A 23,868-nucleotide genomic window follows, 5' to 3' on the forward strand; every position below is an offset into this window, starting at 1 on the left:
TCTGTGTTCCGGTCCCCGTGACGTCGGGACGTACCGGCATTTTGTCTGTTCTTTCTGCCTGGAAACTTAGAAAAGTCCATGGCGTCCAAAAAGCGTCCCTTTACGTCAAAAGCGGTTTTAGACCGGCTAGAGAACAGAGATAGTAAATCAGAACCACTTACAGAATTGAGTGATAATGATTTGTGGGGAAATTTTCCTAAAAATTACAGCCTACAATAAAAAACTATTTCCATGCGAAAAAATGGTACCGCTTTCAGCACAAAAAATCAGAAGGCATCATACCGCCAAGGAGGTTAAAAGCTGATTGGCTACCATGCACAGCTGCACCAGGTTTTGCACCTCCATCTCCAGTTTTAGTAAATTAAAAACCTCTTTATGTCTAGGGAATTGAACAATGTGACCAATTTAATTTAATTAGTGTTGTAGTCAATGGTTTTTAAGTGTCCAGCCTTACATTGATGGTATTACTATATGCTAGAAAAATTACCTTTTGCATTTTAATCATAATAGTTTTTACATCTGTAACGTATAGCTTTGTTAATAATGTTCTATTTATTTTCAGAGTCTGCGACTAAAACAAGAATGCTGGGCCAGAGGATCTTATTCTCTTCTTGATCATCCAGTTGGCAAAATCCTCAGTGTGAGCATGGTAAGTAAATTCTGGGGTAGATCATATTTCTTTTTAACCTCTTCCTGACCATGCTATAGCCGAATGACAGCTACAGTGTGGTCGTCAGTTCAGTTCTGAATTCCTCTCAATCCAAATGTTCAGTTGCAGAAAACCAGCCCCCATGGCATTGTCCTTAGGGGGAGCAAAATTGAGACTTTTGGCATTCTCCAGCGCAGGAAGGACTCCCTCTCTTTCTTAGTGGTGAAAGCATGGAAACGTCTAAATATGACCCAACAGGGTTCAAACCAGGAAATCTGCCCAAGGTGGGATACCCAGACGTGGGAGGAACTAACTGTTCTAAAGAGCAAGACAATAGCTGCTGAAATGGTTGTTCTCCAATGAGTAAAGCCGCTTGAATAGCTGGTGTAGTGGAAAGTTCTTTACAGCTGTAGGAGCTCTAAAAGCAAAAAGGATAGAGATAGCAGGCTGATCCTTCAAATGCAGGGGACCATGTTCTGCATCAGTAAAGGCCAAATAACCCCCTGTAATTCAGAGGTGACAGCAGGAGACTGTAGTGCGTAAACAGTCTGTTGTGGCTGCGTTAGAGGTGCCTTGATATGTTCTAAGGCCTTGGGAAAGTCAGAGATAGACTCTGCAGAGGAAGGCGCTGGAGAGCCCTTGAGGCCTCTGCAGTCAGTATCTACAAGGAACTGGGTTGAGTTTGGCTAGAGAGTCTTGATGTGCAGTTAAGGCCCCAATGGTAAGATAGGGAATTTGGCCTTGCGCTACCCCCAATTAAATAAGATTCGGATGATGTAGTCCCTATAACTCCAAGGCTACTAATGATGTAGACCCTATAATTACAGGGTGACCAGATTCTAGACTGCTGGTGTTGTTTCCTCCAGAGCACACCGAGTAGATGCCCCAAATCTGATGGGACTTGGGGAATGTGGGCTGGGGTCACCTATAGCAGCAGACTGTCCCCTCTGCATCTATTTTCAGATGTTGTGCCCACATGGCAGTGATGCAGCCAGGCCCAAACTGCAAGACAAGGCCTCAGGTATTCACAAACACAGCCAAGGACACACAACACTCCACTCAACAGATGGTCCCTTGGCATTAACCTTTTCCAAGGTAAAACTGGCACTGGGGAAAAATTTGAAAAGCACCCAGTAGCGCAAATAAAGAGGTACCCTAGTTCTTGGTGCCCCTACTTGGTGTGTGTCTTCAGAGACAGGGCAAGTGCTGGTGCAGTCCCTTGGCTCTGGACCTAAGAAGTGCTAGGTAGCCACCCTTTTCCAAAAACTTGAAGGTCTAGAATTCCTCAAAGTGCAGAGCCTGGTGCCTAAAGGACACATTCCAGGCAAGCCCCACACATCCAGTCTAGTGGAGTCCGAGTGCAACATGCCGAAGTCTGATTTAGGAAAGACCAATCTGGATTGCTTTTATGCAGAGACCAGCTTAAACAGCAGTGTAGTGAAGAATTTTGATTAAAGCCAATTAAAGAATGATGCAAAGGAAAACATACAGATGAAGAAAAAAAGGCTAGCAAGGACTTGTTAGATTTTTCTCAGCAGAGCTGAAATGAAAATGCTTCCATCCTCCTAGGACACTAACAAACTGAAGCATGCTGGGTAGAGAAGGGCATATCCTGAGGCTGGCCTACAGTTTCTGTTTGCCAGTGTCAGTTCTCCTGTAGGCAACAGCATAATCTAAAGGTATCTGAATTCTTGTGCCCCTCAATGGACAAGAAAGAAATGTATTTTATATGTATTTAGTGGTTTTATCAGTTTAGTCTGTAACTTTAAAACTGAACTTCTACATAAAATCTCTGCAAAACTGCTCTTATACCTGATTGACATGCCAGTTCGAAAGATAACCAATATGTGGATAAAAAAAAACAATTCTGCAGGCCACAGTTTTAATGGCAGTTGTAAATTCTGCCAAACCAGGGACCTTTTAAAGTATAAAATAAAATCTGAAATCTTTATGTAGTTCTGATGTATCACTAGAAAAAATGTACAGAATACCTTAATTATATAAAAGTACTTGTAGTGCAATCTATAGTAAGCATGCTTTGTGCATTTTGTTGTGTTAGACATGTTTTTTTTTTTTAACATTCATTCTGTTTTCTAGCAACATCCAGATGTAGACACATTGTATGTCGAGTCAGTGGATGTGGGTGAGGAAAAATCCACAAACTGTGGTTAGTGGATTGGTGAATTATGTGTCTTCTGAAGAAATGCAGGGACGTTCTGTTACTCTACTATGCAACTTAAAGCCGCAGAAGATGCTAGGATTAGAATCTCAAGACATGCTGCTTTGTGCATCAGTGTAAGTTAAGCTGATATATATACTGCTGATTTTGAATGTTTGCCCACTCACAAAGAAATGATCAGTCTAAAAATCGAATGGTAGGTGTATTGTAAGACTGAGAGACAAAATAGCAACAAAAAATTCAAAAGAAATGCATGTCTAACAAATGATGCACTGATTTGTATGTTTATGAGGAAAATAAGTATTTGATCCCCTTCACAAAACATGACATAGTACTTGGTAGCAAACCCCTTGTTGGCAATCACAGAGGTCAGACGTTTCCTGTACTTGGCCACCAGGTTTGCACACATCTCAGGAAGGATTTTGGCCCGCTCCTCTTGGCAGATCCTCTCCAAGTCATTAAGGCTTAGTGGCTGATGTTTGGCAACTCGAACTTTCAGCTCCCTCCACAGATTTTCAATCAGATTAAGGTCTGGAGACTGGCTAGGCCACTCCAGGACTTTAATGTGCTTCTTCTTGAGCCACTCCTTTGTTGCCTTGGCTGTGTGTTTTGGGTCATTGTCATGCTGGAACACCCATCCATGACCCATTTTCAATGCCCTGGCTGAGGGAAGAAGGTTCTCACCCAAGATTTGACGATCCATTGCCCCATCCAACGTCTCTTTGATGCGGTGCAGTTGTCCTGTCCCCTTAGCAGAAAAACACCCCAAAGCAGAATGTTTCCACCACCATGTTTGACAGTTGGGATGGTGTTCTTGGGGTCATAGGCAGCATTCCTCTTCCTCCAAACACAGCAAGTTGAGTCGATGCCAAAGAGCTCGATTTTGGTCTCATCTGACCACAACACTTTCAACCAGTCCTCCTCTGCATCATTCAGATGTTCAGTGGCAAACTTCAGACGGGCCTGGACATGTGCTTTCTTGAGCAGAGGGACCTTGTGGGCACTGCAGGATTTCAATCCTTGTCGGCGTAGTGTGTTACCAATTGTTTTCTTGGTGACTGTGATCCCAGCTGCCTGGAGATCATTGACAAGATCCTCACGTGTAGTTCTGGGAATGATTCCTCACTGTTCTCATGATCATTGACAGTCCACGAGGTGAGATCTTGCATGGTGCACCAGACCTAGGGAGACTGACAGTTGTTTTGTGTTTCTTCCATTTGCGAATGATTGCACCAACTGTTGTCACCTTCTCACCAAGCTGCTTGGCGATAGTTTGGTAGCCCAGTCCAGCCTTGTGTAGGTCTACAATCTTGTCCCTGACATCATTGGACAGCTCTTTGGTCTTTACCATGGTGGAGAGTTTGGAATCTGATTGATTGCTCCTGTGGACAGGTGTCTTTTATACAGGTAACAAAAAGAGATTAGCAGCACTCCCTTTAAGAGACTGCTTCTAATCTCAGCTTGTTACCTGTATGAAAGACATCTGGTAGCCAGAAATCCTGCTAAATGATAGTAGATCAAATACTTATTTTCCTCATGAACATGCAAATCAGTGCATCATTTGTTAGACATGCATTTCTTTTGAATTTTTTGTGGCTGTTCTGTATCTCAGTGTTACAATACATCTACCATTCGATTTTTAGACTGATCATTCCTTTGTGAGTGGGCAAACATTCAAAATCAGCAGGAGAACAAATACTTCTTTCCTTCACTGTACATATATATTATCTATATTAATTGGTTTTAACAATTAATACATATTGGTATATGGTGGATATTATGTTTTTAACATTATAAATAATTAAGTTTGAGTTTATGCTACAGAAGACCTGAGATAATAATAAACCTCAGTACTATACCTCAACATATGTTTTTTGGATATATAGGTAATTTGTTTTTCTCCAGAATCACTTAGGTAATGCATTATTTTAAGTGAAACTGGTTCCAGTCTGTCTAAACCAGCCCTGTCAGAAGAGCAGTTATCCCTTAATTTAGAGTTTTTGTACTAGCTGAGGTTAAAGGTCAACTCTTGACATAACACAGGAAAAATCATTCCTTATTCTATACTGCCCTTCAGGTAATTGGGAAAGAAAATGGCACCTAGTGTGACGTCATTATTAGGCGAGATAAGTTTTGCCTGCCTAGGTTTTTGGAAGGATAAAAATTAGGAGACAGAGGGAGGACAATATATCATAAGATGAGAAGAGACCAGGGACCACAGACAGACATACACACACTGAAGTAAGCTGACATCACTGACACCATAGAATCCATATTGGTAACTTACAACTCTCATTTTCTGCAAGCAGTTTGTACTCACCTTATATCTCCAGCTAAACCGTTTAGTCTGATATCGGTTATGGTTACCACCAGAGTTGATGTGAATTAATTTTACCTGCAGTATAAAGTATTTTCAGATCAATTCTCTGGGGATGATTCTTTTTTTTTTTTTTTTCTTCTAAATATCCCAAAGCTGATTTTAGCAAATGGTTTAGCTGGATATACATATATGACAAAGTAGACAACTTAGTGTAACATTTGATCTTAACATCAGATAAGTTTAGAGCTGATTGGATTGGCCTGTGTTTAGTATTCTTAATCAATTCACGCCAAGGTACTCGTTGAGCTTTGAATGTCTGGTTGTAGAGAAATCACATGGTTGATTTGCATAGTTGTTGTCACATGTTGCTGAGTTACTGATCGTTACCTACACTGCATTTCTAGACAGTTGGTTCTAATTCATAAATATTTAACAATAATTGCTGGTTTGAATTTCTAACCATTCTGGATTAGCTCATTGTACTGTTAACTTCATTTGGTTATTATTTATCATCACCTATTATTATATTTCATTACCATTCTGCACTGATTTTTTTTTTTATTAATAAATATATATTTTTGCACATTGCTTTTTATTTTGTCTTCAAATTAACACAAAGAACTCGGATATCGGTTGATTTATGAAAATTAGTAGGGAATCTCCTTAATTCCAGATCCCCTTCTGTTTTTATAAATTATCTAATGATTATTTTCTCAGAGCTAAAGTTCTGACAGGCTCTACAACAGATTGAAAGCAAAATATGTAGCCATCCGGAGGTGCCTACTATTCAGTGCATGTGGTCGTACATGGGTCTTTGCCACAGGGTAATTTTAAGGTGTGCATTCATCCAGAACTTTTTGGGGTATTTTGAATAGAGTGGGGAAGGGTTAAAACCTATTTTAGGCTGTTACTGCTATTCCAGGCTCTGTTAGAGAAAAATCTCCCTCACTTGCCGACACATTTTACCAGATAGGAAGTGTAAGGATCTCTCCAACAGCAAAACAGACAGAAACAAAAAATGTCTTCCTTTAGGTAGATAGGTTCACACTACCCGCAGAGAAACACTTTCCATTTTTTTTTCTGCGGGTAGTTATTGCAGCTGCTGGCAAAGGAGGGGGTGGCGGGGGTTTTTTTTTATATTTAAAAAAGGGACATTCCATTCATTTCTATGCATGTCAGTTGAACTACTGTGCACAAAAGTCAGGGTTACACAGAAACCTGCAGAACGGTATGGAAAAATGCAGCCACACTTGATTTTTGCACACCGCTCTGCCTCGCAGCTGACATCTGTAAGGAAGTGTTAAGGGGACTCACAGAAAATCATAGTTTTCTATGTGCCTTTGCGGAGCTCCATTCACAAGCGTGGAGCAGCCCTTAGTAGAGTAGGAGAAAGCTAGAACCTCTGTCTGATTTTGTTTTTTTGTTCTATGCCCCTGTGGCAGATTTTCCTTCACTTTCTGTCTGGTAAAACAGTTGTCATTGGGACAAAATGTGAGGAAAAATTCTCTAAAGGTGCCCCAAATAGCAGCAAAAGACAGAAAAAAGTGTTGGCCTTGACATGTGCTTTCATTTTGTGTGAAAATAACAATGGGCAGTGATGTGTTTTCTCAGGATAAAGGCTTATGGCATGCTGCTGTGCTTGTGTAATATACACAACAAGGTGTAGAACACATCTAAACACTTCATAGGTTTCGACTACAGGGAGTAAGGACTCCTTCACATTTGCAGATGGGGGGTGGCAAAAACAGGGCCCCCCCCCCAAGCTGCAAAGCCAGCCAGGTGTGGGTGTACACATGTTGTGATGCTTTGTGGCTGCAGCAAAAATTATATCCCCATCACGTTTGGTGGGCAGTACCGCTGCCTAACAGAATCCATTCAAGTGAATAGAACCACTCTGTAGCCTTGTTTTATTGCAGGTGGTTGCCTCATGGTGGTGCAGCATTTACAGGGTTGAAACTGGCAGTGGGGAGGTAACTTGGCCTCCTCATCGCCTGTCAAACACCTCTGAAAAGTGATCCATCACTGTTAGTTTTCCAGAGGTGTTGTAATGATAGACTAAGAAGACATATGGCCAACAGCATTAATGTCCATTTGGTGTCACTTGAACTGTTTAATTATCAAGAAGATTTTGTGTAATTTTTTATAATTGTAATAACCATCACCGCTACTATAAAAGATCGCTATTCTAGCTAACAACTTAAAGTGATTGTAAAGGTATTTTTTAATTAAAATAAACATGGTATACTTACCTGCTTTGCACAATGATATTGCACAGAGCAGCCCCGAACCTGCTTTAATGGGGTCCCCCTCTGGCACTCTAGGCTCCTCATCTTCTGAGTGTGCCCCCACAGCAAACCACTTGCAGTGGAGGCACACCTGCAGGCCTTGTTCGTCCATTGAGACACACACTGTGGCTCAGCTCAGGCCTTTACTGCCACGACCGCTCTCCCCCCCCCCCCCCCCCCTTTTTTTTTTTTTTGTTTTTTTTTTTGTTTCTCTCTCCTTATTGTCACCTTTTCTTTTCTTCTTTTTTTCAGGATCTGCACACTTGGTGGAAAGAAAAGAATTTCCTAACTAAACATGGGCCGGCAACCTGTAAAACATTATGAGGGGTAGCAATAACTGATTGCATGGAAACTGTTATCCCTTGTACTCAACAGATAACTGCTTTTAACTAAGGCTGGTCATACACTATACAATTATCTTGTACAATTTCCCTTTAGTTTTACTAAAACCATAATATGAGGACAGACCTAAACCCTTTCAATTTGTATGCAAGCAGGCAGGCCTTTGCATGACATAGTTGAAGGTAAATCTAAATGAAATTGAACAAGAAAATTGTATAATGTATGACCAGCCTAATTCAGTGCAAGCGGGCTCATGCCAATAGCTAAATGACAATTAAATGTGCTATTAACCTATTTTTTATCAGTAGTTGTATGTGACATGGACAGCATCTGCAAACACAATTCCCAATGCGCTGTCTTCAGAAGAATGTATAATGTTCAATGTTAAAATAAAAAAAATGATCGTATCTTGAATTGTTTTTTTTGTGCATTCACAGAAAGTGACACATTTTTTTTTCAACAGCATTTATAAAAAGATTTTCATACAGAATTTCAATCAAAGCTTCTGACATATATTGTCAACTAAAAGCAGAAATTCAGTTTGGTCTTTAATACATGGTCTGAGTTCAGTAAAGTCTGTATATATGTTTAGAGAAAGGCATTTTTTTTTTTTGTTTTACAAAAAATGAATACGTTCATATTCAAGTGGTTTTTACAGCCCATTTTTTCCTGTTTAAAGTGTAACACCACTAAATGGTGTTCATAGGATTTTGTGTAATTCAGTCACAATATTCATGCCCATCATCTGCCAGTGTAAAACTCCTTTTCTTCTGGGGCCTTTTCCCTTGCAGCTGCCTGGTGAAGAGAGAGAGAACCCCTTTACTAACTGCTTAGCCTATTTCCCACCCTCCCTACGATGCAGAATTTGCCCTACACTTACCTGACTACTGTTTTGGACTCGTTCAAGCCTTGACACTGTACAGCAGTACAAACTGGGATTGGTGTTCAGTAAGTGCTATGGATTGGCTGGCTCTGAGCAACCAATCAGTATGGGTGGTGCAGGAAATCCCACCCTTCTGACAGCTGTGCACCAGTAACACTGATCAAGGAAGCGCAGAAACTCTGTCAGATAACGCAGATGGAACTGCAGCTGATATACATCCAGAAGTGCTTGTCATCCCAAAGCTCCTCTAAACATCAACACTACATGCCTGTGAGTTATGACATTGCCTGGAAGTTGTATGTTTGCTGGCATTAGAGCCAAGCTAATTTATGATTTACCATGCACTGACTGAATCTGGTGTTTCCCAGGGAATATTTTTATCTTAAAAATGCTTGCACAGATTTCTGCAATTCATGATAGATCATCAGATTACTGCAACTGGAATGGATTGATTTGCCATACATTGCAATTGACAAACTGCCCCTTCTGTATTCAGAAAAAGAGAAAATATAGATTTAGCCATTCTATTGATTTGCTTATGTGAAAAAAATCTCATCAGAATGTGCTAATGATTTAGTCCCCGGTCACACTGGATACGAATTGGCATGCGATTTGCATGCCATGCGACTTGCAAATCGCATGCCAAGTCGCACACTATTGTCCACAATATGAGCAGTCATATCGGTGCAGTTCCAACTTGGTCAGAGCCGCACCGATTTCTAAAATAGTACATGCACTACTTTTGGTGCAACTTGCATAGACATCTGTGTCAGATGTCTTGCAAATCGCACCTGAAATCGGCATGTCATCCGACTTTGAAATCGTGCAAGTTTACTGTGAGTCACACGATTTCAAAGTCTGGTTTGGTGTGACCAGGGTGTTCGATACAAAAACACAAGGTCTCTAACAAGAGACAGCCATATTTGTTGCATTATGCTGTATATGCAAAAACCGCTTTATTGTACTTGTCTATGCTTGAACTTGACTGCTGTTTTCCATGATGCAGGTTTGTGGCCCAGCTGACTTATAAAAAAAAAAACAAACAAACAAAAAACAATGCACTCCTTGTATGGCTGATATCTCAACTATTGTAAAGAAAGTAAAGCCTGCCATAGACAGCACAAATTCTGGTCGGTCCAGCAGGGACCAGTCAGGATTCCAACCATCTATGGGCAGGTTGGTTGTACCCAAGTCGTTTGTACGATTTTGGTACAACCAGCATGTTGGATTTATCATGCAAACATTGCTATCGGCTGTTATAGCCGCTAGCAAGTAATCACTGTTTTCTCCCAGTGGGGATGGCTCCCCCTGCTGGGAGAACACAGTAGCTCCGTGAGAGGGGTTCCCCCATCAACATGGACTGTGTTGATAGGGGGAATCAAGTGACTTTTTTTCCTGCAACCAATGGCCTGCTTTAATGTACTACCCACTGATGGCTAATCTACAAATCACTAGATTTAATGCAATAGCAATTCTAATAGAGCAAGCTTATGAAATATGTTACAGCTCCCCAAATATTATATTACATTAAGCATTAAAATTATTTAAAATATAAACTAAAAAAAAACCCATACCTTCTCTTTAAAACCAGTAATTTGCATGGAAAGTATCCGATCTGCTCAATTCACTGCATACCATCAACTGTTCAGTCTTCTCAAATAGGCATAATGTTGCAAGATATTTTGTGAACAAAGAGCAAGAGCCATGCTGCTTTGGCAGTGTATGTTGTACCCTGGGCATTCTTTTTCCTGCAGGGTACCTGTATACCAGAGGGAAATTATACATATGTAACATTTTAACAGTGCACTCTTCACAATCCATGAATGCGGTTTAGTGGAATTACCCTTTAAAATATATATATTTTTTTTTCAAACAAGTCGTAATTGGTAATACTGGGGTTATTCAGTAAAATGAGAGTCCCTGATTGTCTGTGCAATATGTGCGGATCCGGCCCCTAAAAACAGCACATGTGGGGGACTTTTTTCTGTCTCACCAGCCCACTAGGCACCATGTCGTAGTATTAAATTTGGGACCTAATGTTGGGTCACATACAATCCTGTATAAACATTCTCCATTCTACACAGTACCCAGTGTTTCTCATACGTTAGGAGAGGCCAACACTCCGAGAGCAGAAATTAAATGCAGCACCAGCAGAACATTCATTCATAATTGTAAGTGAAAACAAATATTGAGGCACACAAAAGTATTGCTGGGAAGATTACTAATATATACATTTCTGGAAGCCGTGTGTAGTTTTTGGGCATACGCACCAAGAAAGACAGAGCTAAAAATTTATCAACCTAAAGAAAGGGGTTTTCTAGTCTAATCCACTATTTTGCACATAGGTAAAGGCAGTTTGTTGATTTAAGGCAGTATGGTGACCTGTTTTAACCACTACCCTCAGGGGTGCTACATTCTGTGGTCTGATTTCGGGGCTTGCCTCTTTGACATCCATGAAATTCTGATTTTATGTTTTGAATAAATAAGGTGATTACATTAGCAACTGTAGCACAGCAGTGACCTCTTTTGCTTTATACATTTACATATTGATTTTTGCTGCCCGTTTCAGTGTCATTAGAATGAAAGCATGCCTATATCAGTTCTAGTAATGTACGAATATTGAGCTTTTTGCTTATTTGAATATAATAAATGTGCTTTAAGACTTTTAACACTGAACCATAAGGTGCATAGTCTAACCTATAAAACACACGATAGAAGATACAAAACAATTATAAGTTCCTCAGTAGAAAGCTTAAACAAGCCCCATTGTTCATAATTTTGAATTTTTCCTTGATTCTATAATACAGGGTTCTGTTCTACAGCCAGGTGGGAAGGAAAAGCAGAACAGAGATTCTTATGGCACTTGACTCCAGCAGATGTAAGCCATCAAGGCTGCTTTCATATAGATTGCTTTAAAAATGTAAAGGTCCATCAAAATACAGTCCATGATCATTTTCCCAATGTGTGATTGTATAGCTTAGATTGTTGATTCAGTAGTTAAGGAATGGATGATTTAGCTTGCAAATTTGATAAACATGGCTTTCTTTGAATATCCTTTTAGAATAAAAATAAAACCTTTTTTTTCTACAAATTAACAGGGGGCTGGAATGGCACCAAGACTTGTGTGAACCCCACAGTTCTAGCTACAGTGTTACAGAAAGAAGTGCTTATCTTTACTTTCTTATGGAAAATCCTAAGCTTAAAACCAGCAGATAGGGTTTTTTTTTTTTTTTTAAGACTTCAGAGATGAGATATGACTTGTATGTGCTTAAACTTAGGATACATAATGCTGGACAAACTGGTCCAGTATGTTACATAAATTAAATTTACACCAAAATACAGCTTTGTGCATTGCAATTCTCTTCAGAGATTCAGTACCAAGGATGTATCTGTGCAGACTGTCAGGCTGCAGAAGACTAGCTTTCCATCAGGTGGCGCTCCTATCAAAGTACTCAAACTTGAACATTACAGTGGTCCAGGGAAAGGATTGCAAAGTTCTGATTCATTAAAGTGAAAACCAACACCAACTGTTGCAAAAATACCACAGCTAAACACAGTTAAGGCGAATCTTGTAAATCCAGTAGTTTGGAGTCTCGCAGAGCATCGCAAAGGTGTCCCTGAGACGTCAGAACTTGTAGTTGTACTCGCAACAGTTCTAGGCTGAAAGAAGGAGAGAGATGATTTTTATTGATTGCCGTTTATTATGCCACAATTATCAAATAATTTAAAGTAAACCCTTGAAAGTATGTTGGACTTTCTAAAACGTTATTGGGAATGCTGTGCAGACAAAGAAATTCTAACAGAAAATTTACGTTTGGCGTTCCAGAGACATAAGCACATAATTACAAGATGTTTTACTTAACAAAACTACATAGAAATGAGTAGCTGCAGTCAGTTATTGAGGGAGAACGCAAGGTTCTTATGGTGGTGTTAGCTACCAAATACTATGCAACTTAAAGCCAGAAAGCCCACTGTTCAGTACTGTGACAGACCCAACCGGGACAGGGGCTAGCCTGATTATGGCCCTTGAAGAGAGCAGATTATTCTCTAATGAAGGACAACGTGATGAACGCTGAAAGCGAGCCTTGGAATAATTCTTGGCATAAAGACAATAAATCTTCCCCCTCTAGAGTGAATGGAAAGATGTAATATTAATCTTGTACAGGTTACTGGTCAGAGGAAATATGGTGGCCCTCGTGGCCTGGGTTGGAGAAGCATCTCTGGGATAGAAATATCTATCAATAATCTCCCTCAAGAAATCTATGAAGATAATCTAATTCCACTTTTCAGACTGTTGGATTATTGTATTTTTGTCGAGTTTTGTCTTAGAGTCAGATTATACAAGTGAAAGCAAATCCCTGAAAGACAGCATGTGTAATGGACTTTGTGTATTCAGGGGTGGGTTTGTTGCTGGGCTTTCTGCGGTGGGCTCCGATTAACCGGTTCCCCACCGTCCTATAGCAGAACTACTGCTACAGGGAGGCAGAGCTGCGCAAAATCACTTTTATATATACGTGATTTTGCATTTCTGGGTAAGAGGTGCGCGCACCGCCCTGCCTGCACCACCATTGGTGGCTACAGATGTCGATCACCTGGTCCTGGCAGGAGATTTCCCACCGGCACCCGATGATTGCCGAAGAACAACAGTGAAAGGGGAGAGGTCTGTGTGTAAACAACACAGATCTCTCCCCTGTCGGGGCAATACAAATCAGCATGTTTCCCTAGTAAAACACATACAGCACACACAGTAAAACACCACAAAGTTAATCCTTTGTTCGCTGCAGATGTTAACCCCTTCCTGCCCAGTGTCAGTGCTTTTTATTAGCACTAATCACTGTATTAGTGTCATTGAGATGTCAGTGACAGTTAGTCGTCCCCCCCCAGTGTCAGAATGCCCGCTGCAGTCCCGCTATAAGTCACTGATTGCCACCATTACTAGTATAAATAAAAATTAAAACTTTTCCAGTATATATACCGCCATTTGTAGACACTATAACTTTCACATAAACCAATTAATTTACATGTGTTGGGATTTTTTTTTGTCTAGCACAGTTGTAGCAGAATACATTTTGGCATAAATTTAGGACAAAATTAGATTTTTTACATTTTTTTTGCTGGATATGTTTTAAAGCAGAAAGTCAAAAATTGTTTTTTTTTTCAAAATTGTCAGTCTTTTTTTGTTTATAGCACAACAAATATAAACCGCAGAGGCGAGCAAACACCACCAAAAGAAAGCTCTATTTGTGGGAAAAAAAAGGCCATGAATTTAATTTAGGTGCAGCGTTGCATGACTGCACAATTGTCAGTTAATTGGTTAATCAAAGCATTATCTGGGTGCCTGGCTTTTGATTCGCTTACTGTTAATTAGATCAGCTGTTGTGATCAAGCTCTTATCTAATCAGTGTGGGATGTTTATCCTAATTTATGGGATTTGTTTCATGTGGGCACTGCCCCTATTCCTGGAGTGTATAAAAACCTGTGTTTTCTGTCCAATAAAGAGTTCCAGTTTGGTATCTAAGCTAGTCTCATCTAGTCTTGGGTGCAATGCCCAGCTAATACCTTGGTCCTGTGTCCCAGTGACGAGGAAGCGGTTCTCTAGCAGAATCACCCAATCTGGGTGACAAGCGTTCCCTCACAAGTACCATGTGCAAGAGAAGCTACCAAAGCAGGATGAGGAGTAAAACATACAGTAGCTTGTAGGGATTAGGAGTCAGAGCTTAGAGTACCTCCACTTTTGTTGAGGGGAAAAAAAAAACAATCCCCTCTGGGTGATCAATATACATTGCAAGGATTTGAACAAACGTTTCAGATTCCTGCCTGTTTCTTCTCTGATGAAAAAGCTGTTTATTAATTTGTTGACATGCAGAATGAATCTGAATGGGAGTGACTTTTTCATTATTAATCTACTGCTGCACTTGCAGTGCTGATTGAGTGGAAATTATCCTACAGGGTGGTTGTATAGCAGGCAATCAGTAGATCAACTTCTGTACAACCACCCTGTACATACATGGATCAAAATTCAACCGGTTCCACCTAAACTGGCTGAACTGCGACCCATGTATGGTCAGCCTTAGTTTTCTTTTTTTCAGGCTTTTCTCCCCTTTATGTTTACCTCACAGTCCTGCAAATACCATATCTATTGTCTGTTCATGTCTACTCTCATTTCTCCACTATCTATGGAGGGAGCCATGGTTGTCACAAAGGTAGATTTCAAATACTGTGTGTTTTTGTTCACCTCCATTACATAGTTCAAAAATACGTAAACTTAACATTTCATATTCCTTGATATGTGCCTGCTATAGCATGTACTTGTATATTAAAAAAAAAGTATCCTGTTCTCTTGTATTGCTTACTTTGTGTGAAGTACCTCTGCTTTCCTGTTAAAAACTGACCACACTGGGCATGAGAGCAAAGCGTAGTCAGTTCTCTAGCTGTGCTGGGAACTCAGTCTACTCTCCTCGAATGATCAGACTTGTCCTGACACAACCCCTACCCCCTTCCCACAGCCTGGGAAGCTCAGTGTGCTGCTGTTTCATGATGCAGCTGAAAAAAAGGGAATGTGATCAGTTAAAAAAAAAAGAAAAACATTATACATACACTTCCCCATTTGTATATCTACAGTATACACAGATGTTTGGCCTTTAATTTCTATTTTAAACTGGCTTGTTTTACAACAATGGTGTTCAACCTTTTGAAGAGCTAGGGCCACTTAAGTGATTAAGTAAGCATTTGTGGGCCACAATGAAATTAAATGTTTCAGAATTTCGCTGCCGGGACAGAGGAGGAGAAGCTGCACAGGCCACCCAGAGCATGGGATGGTGCCACAATTGTAGCACTGATGCTACACCAATGGTTGGGGGGGTTACGGTAAAAACACGTCTCAACTTTGGGGTTTTACCATCTTCCACACCACAAAGGTAAATGAGCCCTTACTCTCCTTAGCTCCCTATAAGGCAGTTTACACACTCCGCGGGTGCAGCATAGTGTACCTGCAGCGTTCCTGCGAGTTAGCTACACTTTGCTATAGACTTCTATTATATCTTGCAGGTGTGGTACACTTTCTGAAAGCAAACAAAAACTCCTGCATTCAAAAGTTTTGCTGCCCTTTCAGAAAGCACACCAAACCAGCAGGATATGATAAATGTGCTTCCCTGGTCTGACATACAGAGCCACAGGTTGAGTACCCCTGTATTACAAAGTGAGGATTTACAAACACTTTAATTGATGGGATTAGTTTCCAGAATAAAGATACAATCATTTGTGCCTTCAGTTCATTTCACAGGAAATGACAGACATTGCCTTTCTGGCAAGATCAACATGTATTTCTTGATCAATATAGTAAAGGACATGGGCAGATTCCGATATGACTGGGCTATATGGAGATCCTGTCAGTTGATTGGCCACCTGGTCATCAGTGCACTAAGCCCAGGTTCACATATATGCGGCTGTGCGGGCTGCGTTTTGCACGGGCACAAGAGCCCATTCATTTGAATGGACTGCCGTGCCCTGTGACACGCAGGGGAGAAGTCCCTGCACTTCTTTGGAAATTGCAGCCCGCACGGGTACCTCCGTTCCCAGTGCGGTTGCGATTTCCAGTGTGAGTGGTGTGCCATTAGAATTAATGGCACCCGCCCGCGGGTCCGCATTCTTCTGTGCGGGTGGTGCAGCTGCGCGGATTTTTGTGCGGATCCACCGCAGGAGCACCACCCGCACATATGTGAACCAAGCCTTAGTCTTGCTGGGTAGATGTCGAGGCCTTGGTTGATACGGCTGTTGCAAAGAGCTTCAGGCTGCTGTCTGAGTTGAGTCTGTGCCTTTTTCTGGGAGTGGCTTGATTGTGTTGCGGTTATTCTTCACTCATTATAGCACTGGTACTCCTTGGGACGTTCCAATCATCTCTCTTTCTGCCTGTGTCCTCTACTGTTTGATAAAGAAGATGGGATTTACCTGTAAAATACATTTCTTGGAGTACAGTACAGAACACAGGCCACCCCTCTCCTCTGTGGTCTTTAATTGCTTGTTATAGAACTGAGGATTGCTGGGAGCGGGAGGGGCGATATGTAGTTCTGCACAGTTTTTCTGCCAGTATCCATTCACCTGAAGGAGCCAGCCTGTAACCGAGTTGTCTGAATGTGGATTTTTCAGGTAAGTCAAAATAAATTTTTTCTGTACTTGCTGAAATCTTTTACCCATACAAGTAAAAACAAATGCAACCACCACACCTAAGGACTTGGAAGGCTGCAATAAATAGTTTTTTTTTTTGTTTTAGAGAGAGTGTGTATGTATGTGTGTACCTCGGTTAACGTCATTTTCGGTTTATGAATGAAAATCCATTGAAAATAATGCCTCAGTTTACAAATTTTTTTCACAATACAAAGTGTATGTCAGTGCCGATTTTTAAATGCAATTGCCGGCTTTTTTTTTTTTTTTTTTTTTTTTCCTTCACTATAGCTCACAGAATTAGCTGTCACTTTCCCTGGAGTTAAAGGAAACTTTGTTTCTTTTAAGAAACTAACTTAGGGAAATAAGCTAAAAGGAAACTTTCTTTTAACTGGGGGGGAAAAACTGGCACCATAATAAATAAAATAACGTTGTGGGGTCCCCCCTCCATTCATACCAAGCCCTTTGGGTCTGGTACAGGTTTTGAGGGGAACCCCCACTCCAAAATTTAAAGAAAATGGCGTGGGGGACCCGTACCAGACCCCTATCTGAGCATGCAGCCCGGCAGGTCAGGAAATTCTTTTTTCGGGTCGGCAGCGACAGACATCGTGATTGACGTTGGATCTACTGCGGGGGACATTCTTTTAGTTTTTTCTTTTAATAAAGGACTTGTCAAAGACAGTGTCTTGTCTTCTTTCACACTACACTTTTTGTTTTTTGTGAATGAGTAGTGGGACCATGTACCCCATACTTATTCACATGGGGGGGTGGGATCTGGGGCCCCCCGATAAGCCCCCCACAACTACTGGCCAGGATTGTGGGGAAGAGGCCCTTGTCCCCATCAATAAGGTGCTTGGGGGGGGGTGGCCCCTGCCCCAAAGCACCCCCCTATGCTGAGGGCATGTGGCCTGGTATGGTTCAGGAAGGGGGTGCTTGCTCGTGCCCCCCTCCTTTCCTGACCTGTCATGCTGCATGCTCGGATAAGGGTCTGGTATGGATTTTGGGGGGGACCCCACGCCATTTTTTTTTTTAAACTTGGCGTGGGAGTTCCCCTCAAAATCCATACCATACCAGAGACCCGAAGGGCTTGGTATGGATGGGAAGGGGGGCCCCCACGCTGGTTTTTTAATTGCCGGCAATTCTTTCTTTTACATTCAGCTGTCAATGGGGAACCCTGCTGACAGCTGAAACAATAACGCATCGTTGTCATTACTAAAATACCGCATGACTTGATAAAACAACGTGGTATTGTAGTAGCGTTTACTTTTTTCTGACCTCCAAAACGGACTAATTGGTTTTCAATGCATTCCTATGGGAAACGGCGTTTAAGTTTACGAATTTTGCGCTATACCAAGAGTCCCGCAGCACTAAAATTCATAAACCGAGGTATGTCTGTATATACATAGTTCGGTCCACATATATTTGGACACAGGCACAATTTGTTTTTTAGGTATTTACCAAAACACTATCAAGCTATAGTTATATAATGGATATGGGCTGAAAGTGCACACTCTCAGGTTTAATTTGAGGGTATGTACATCCAAATTGGAGGAAGGGTTTAGGAATTAGCTCTTAAGAGAAGCCACCCACCCCCTCCCCTTTTTGAAGAGACCAAAAGTAATTGGACAAATTAATATAATCATAAATAAAATGTTAATTTTAAATATTTTGTTGAGAATCCTTTACTGGCAATGACTGCCTGAAGTCTGGAATCCATGGACATTACGGAAGACTGGGTTTCCACCTTTCTGATGCTCTTCCAGGCTCTAACTGCAGCTGTTTTCAGTTGTTCTTTGTGAGTCTTTCTGCCTTTAGTTTTGCTTTCAGCAAGTGAAATGCATGCTCAATTGGGTTGAGATCAGGTGATTGACTCAGCCATTGCAGAATATTTCACTTCTTTTCCTTCAAAAACTCCTGGGTTGCTTTTGTAGTGTGTTTTGGATCATTGTCCATCTGTATTGTGAAGCGGCGTCCAATCAACTTTACTTCATTTGGCTGAATCTGGGCTGACAGTATATCTCTAAACACTGCAGAATTCATCCGGCTGCTTCTGTCTTCTGTCTCATCATCAAGAAACACCAATGACCCAGTGCCACTGGAAGCCATGCATGCCCATGCCATCACACTGCCTCCATGTTTTACAAATGACGTGTGCTTTGGATCATGAGCAGTTCCAAGCTTTCTCCACACTTTTTTCTTCCCGTCATTCAGGTACAGATTAATATTAGTTTCATCCGTCCAAGGAATGCTTTTCCAGAACTGGTCTGGCTTTTTAGATGTTTTTTGGCAAAGTCTCATCTGGCTTTTCTATTCTTCAGGCTTATGAATGGTTTGCACCTTGTGGTGAACCCGCTGTATTTGCTCTCGTGAAGTCTTCTCTTGATTGTAGTCTTTGACAATGATACGCCCACCTCCTGGAGAGTGTCATTCACTTGTCTGGATGTTGTAAATGGGTTTTTCTTTACCATAGAGATCCTGCGATCATCCAGTACTGTTGTCTTCCATGGACGTCCATGCCTTTTTATGTTGTTGAGCTCACCAGTGCGTTCTTCTTTCCTCAGAATGTACCAAACTCTTGATTTGGTCACTCCTAATGTTGCTGCTATCTCTCTGATGGATTTGTTTTGTATTTGAAGCCTTACAATGGCCTGTTTCACTTGCATGGACAGCTCCTTTGAATGCAAGATGTAGGTTCACAGCAATAAATTCCAAAAGCAAATACCACAATTAGAATCAACTCCAGACCTTTTACCTCCTTAATTGATGAAGAAATAGCAAAGGAGTAGCCCACACCTGGCCATAAAACAGCTTTTGATTCAGTTGTCCATATACTTTTGGTCCCTTGAATAAGGGGGGTGGCTACTCTTAAAAGCTGTAATTCCTAAATCCTTCCTCCAATTTGGATGCACAGACCCTCAAATTAAACCCGCTAGTGTGCACTTTCAGCCCATATCCATTATATAACTATAGCTTGAATATGTTTTGGTAAGTACCTGAAAAAAAAGTGTGTGTGTGTGTGTGTGTGTGTGTGTGTGTGTGTGTGTGTGTGTGTGTGTGTGTGTGTGTGTGTTAAGTATTGAACACATCACCATTTTTCTCCACATGTTGGTAACAACCCATGCAATCCATACATACAAAATAAACAAAACAAATAAGTTCAGAAATTAAGTTTTGTCTAATAAAATGGAATGACACAGGAAAAAAGTATTGAACACATGAAAAAAGGGAGGTGTAAAAAAGGCACTGAAAGTCATGACACCAGCTGAAATCTATTAGTAATTAGAAAACAATCCTGTCCCTTGTCAGTGCAAATTTATATCAGATAGCTCAGTCTCAACTGATGGCCTGTAAAAAGGTGTTTCATTACCAAGGTGTTAAATAAGAAACATCTCATGAAGGGTAAAAGCAAAGAGCTCTCTCAAGACCTTCACAACCTTATTGTTGCATAACATACTGATGGCTTTGGTTACAGAAGGATTTCTAAACTTCTGAATGTTCCAGTGAGCACTGTTCGGAGCAATTCGGAAGTGGAAAGAACATCATTTTAGCATAAACTGGCCATGACCAGGTGCTCCTCACAAGATTTCTGACAAAAGAGTGAAAAGAATTGTCAGAAGAGTTGCCCAAGAGCCAAGGACCACTTGTGGAGGGCTTCAGAAAGACCTTGATTTAGCAGGTACAATTGTTTCAAAGAAAACAATAAGTAATGCACTCAACAGCCATGATCTATAAGCACGCTCACCACGCAAGAAGAAAAAGAAAAGGCATGTTGAAGCTCATTTAAAGTTTGCTTCACAGCATTTAGACAAGCCTGTGAAATACTGGGAGGATATAGTCTGGTCGGATGAGACCAAAATTTAACTCTTAAACACCATGTTTGGAGGTCAAATGGCACTCCACATCACCCCAAAAACACCATACCAACAGTAAAGTTTGGAGGTGAGAACATCATGGTGTGGGGCCTACAGTACTTGCAAACTACATGTCATTGAAGGAGGGATGAATGGAATAATGTGCCAAGACATTCTTGATAAAAATCTGCTGCCATCTACCAGGATGATGGAGATGAAACGAGGGTGGACATTTCAGCAAGACAATGATCCCAAACACAAAGCAAAGGAACTCTCTAGCAGTTTAATTTCTTGCTTTGAAACCAGTTGAATGTCCCAACCAATCACCTCACTTGAATCCAATTGAAAATCAATGAAAAAAGATCAGAGTTTATAGAAGAGGCCTACAGAACCATCAAGATTTGAAGACTGTGTGGAAGAACGGGCCAAAATCACACCTGAGCAATGCTTGCGACTAGTTTCTGCATACAGTAGGCATCTTCAAGCTGTCGTTACCAACAACGGATTTCATACAAAGTATTAAATAAATTTTAGTTAGCATGTTCAATACATTATCCCTGTGTCATTCCATTTTATTACACAGACTTAATTTCTGAACTTATTTGTGTTGGTTTCTTTGTGTGTATGGATTGCATGGGTTGTTACCGACATGTGAAAACTTTATGACAATAGCACCTTTAGAAATATATTTACTAAGACAACTGGTGACTTGTTTAACCACTTGCCCTCCAGAGGATTACCCCCTTCCTGACCAGGTCATTTTTTGCGTCACGGCGCTGCGTTACTTTAACTGACAATTGTGCAATCATGCAACGCTGCACCCAAATGAAATTTACGTTCTTTTTTCCCATAAATAGAGCTTTCTTTCGGTGGTATTTGACCACCTGTGTGGGTTTTTTTTATTTTTTGCACTATAAAAAAAAAAAAAAGACAATTTTGAGGGAAAAAAAACAATATTTTTGACTTTTTGCTATTAAACATGCCCAGTATAAAAATGTAAAAAATCTAATTTTGTCATAAATTTAGGTCAAAATGTATTCTGCTACATGTCTGCTAAAAAACAAAAAGTCCCAATACGTGTAAATTAATTGGTTTACATGAAAGTTATAGCGTTCACAAACGGTGGTATATATACTGGGATTATTTAAATTTTTGTACTAATAATAGCGGCGATCAGCTGCAGTGGGCATTCTGACACTAGAGGGAACTGACTTGGTGTCACTGACATCCCTAGTGACACCAATACAGTGATCAGTGCTAAGAAAAAGCACTGACACTGTACTAGTGGCTTTGGGCAGGTAGGGGTTAACATGTGGGGCGATTGTGTGCTGTTTTACTGTGTGCTGTGTTAGTGCTTACAACTGTAAGCACACTGCTTTGTATGGCTGTGCTATGCACAGCCATACAAAGCAACATGCAGGAGCTGACAGGGGAGAGAACTGTATTGTTTACATACAGTTCTCTCCCTCTGTCGGTAATGCTCAACGATCACTGGGTTCCGGCGAGTAATCACCGGCTGGGACCCAGTGATTGACAGCCAAGGCCGCATGCGCGCGCCCCTACCCGGAAATGCAAAATGACGGATATATACGTGATTTTGTGCACCCCTGCTGCCCCGTAGCAGTATATCTGCTATAAGGCAGCGGAAAAGCAGTTAATACCTATTTTACCAGGTGTGCGTGTATACAGTATCTCCCAGAAGTGAGTACACCCCTCACATTTTTGTAAATATTTTATTCTAACTTTTCATGTGACAACACTGAAGAAATGACACTTTGCTACAATGTGCCGTAGAGAGCGTACAGCTTGTATAACAGTGTAAATTTGCTGTCCCCTCAAAATAACTCAACACACAGCCATTAATGTCTAAACCGCTGGCAACAAAAGTAAGTGAAAATGTCCAAATTGGGCCAAATTAGGCATTTTCCCTCCCCAGTGTCATGTGACTCCTTAGTGTTACAAGGTCTCAGGTGTGAATGAGGAGCAGGTGTGTTAAATTTGCTGTTATTGCTCTCACTCTCTTTTATTGGTCACTGGAAGTTCAACATGGCACCTCATGGCAAAGAACTCTCTGAGGATCTTAAAAAAAGAATTGTTGCTCTACATAAAAATGGCCTAGGCTATAGGAAGATTGCCAAGACCCTGAAAATGAGCTGCAGCACAGTAGCCAAGACCATACAGCGGTTTAACAGGGCAGGTTCCACTCAGAACAGGCCTCACCATGGTCGACCAAAAGAAGTTGAGTACACGTGCTCAGCGTCACAGCCAGAGGTTGTCTTTGGGAAATAGACGTATGAGTGCTGCCAGCATTGTTGCAGAAGTTGAAGGGGTGGGGGTTCTGCCTGTCAGTGCTCAGACCATACCCTGCACACTACATCAAATTGTCTGCATGGCTGTCATCCCAGAAAGAAGCCTCTTTTAAATATTATGCACAAGAAAGCCCACAGTTTGCTGAAGACAAGCAGACTAAGGACACAGATTACTGGAACCATGTCCTGTGGTCTGATGAGACCAAGATAAACTTATTTGGTTCAGATGGTGTCAAGTGTGTGTGCGGAAACAAGGTGAGGAGTACAAAGACAAGTGTGTCTTGCCTACAGTCAAGCATGGTGGTGGGAGTGTCATGGTCTGGGGCTGCATGAGTGCTGCCGGCACTGGGGAGCTACAGTTCACTGAGGGAACCATGAATGTCAACATGTACTGTGACATACTGAAGCAGAGCATGATCCCCTCCCTCCTGAGAATGGGCCGCATGACAGTATTCCAACATGATAATGACCCCAAACACACCTCCAAGACGACCACTGCCTTGCTAAACAAGCTGAGAGTAAAGGTGATGGACTGGCCAAGCATGTCTCCAGACCTAAACCCTATGGAGCATCTGTGAGGCATCCTCAAACGGAAGGAGGAAGAACGCAAGGTCTCAAACATCCACCAGCTCCGTGATGTGGTCATGAGGACTCCAGTGGCAACCTGTGAAGCTCTGGTGAACTCCATGCCCAAGAGGGCTAAGGCAGTGCTGGAAAATAATGGTGGCCAGACAAAATATTGACACTTTGGGCCCAATTTGGACATTTTCACTTAGGGGTGTACTCACTTTTGTTGCCAGCGGTTTAGACATTAATGGCTGTGTGTTGAATTATTTTGAGAGGACAGCAAATTTACATGTTATACAAGCTGTACACTCACTACTTTACGT

The 23,868-nt window shown here is 41.2% G+C and overlaps 2 protein-coding genes across 9 annotated transcripts in view; one reads left to right on the forward strand and one right to left on the reverse strand.

Annotated features, from left to right (window-relative positions):
* LOC149460980 (tyrosine--tRNA ligase, cytoplasmic-like) overlaps nucleotides 1-8,182 on the forward strand; it is a 35,136-nt gene extending 26,954 nt beyond the window's left edge. For all 8 annotated transcript variants that reach the window (XR_016312974.1, XR_016312973.1, XR_016312975.1 and 5 more), the window contains 3 exons: nucleotides 563-649; nucleotides 2,747-2,944; nucleotides 7,686-8,182. Coding sequence is in view for 5 of the 8 variants with exons in the window: in XM_089679001.1 (XP_089535127.1) it covers nucleotides 563-615 (53 nt within the window). In the remaining 3 variants the exon portion in view is untranslated. The remainder of the gene's footprint in view (nucleotides 1-562; nucleotides 650-2,746; nucleotides 2,945-7,685) is intronic.
* Nucleotides 8,183-8,252: 70 nt separating this feature from the next.
* NHSL3 (NHS like 3) overlaps nucleotides 8,253-23,868 on the reverse strand; it is a 91,473-nt gene continuing 75,857 nt past the window's right edge. The window contains exons 7-8 of the mRNA XM_089678998.1: nucleotides 10,233-12,318; nucleotides 8,253-8,570 (exon numbers count right to left, since the gene is read on the reverse strand). Of these exons, the coding sequence (XP_089535124.1) occupies nucleotides 12,314-12,318 (5 nt within the window). The 3' untranslated portion in view covers nucleotides 8,253-8,570; nucleotides 10,233-12,313. The remainder of the gene's footprint in view (nucleotides 8,571-10,232; nucleotides 12,319-23,868) is intronic.

This window comes from Staurois parvus, unplaced genomic scaffold (genome assembly GCF_062004578.1).
Source record: "Staurois parvus isolate SC_StPar_1 unplaced genomic scaffold, SC_StPar_1.0 ptg000214l, whole genome shotgun sequence".
Classification (NCBI taxonomy): Eukaryota; Metazoa; Chordata; class Amphibia; order Anura; family Ranidae; genus Staurois; species Staurois parvus.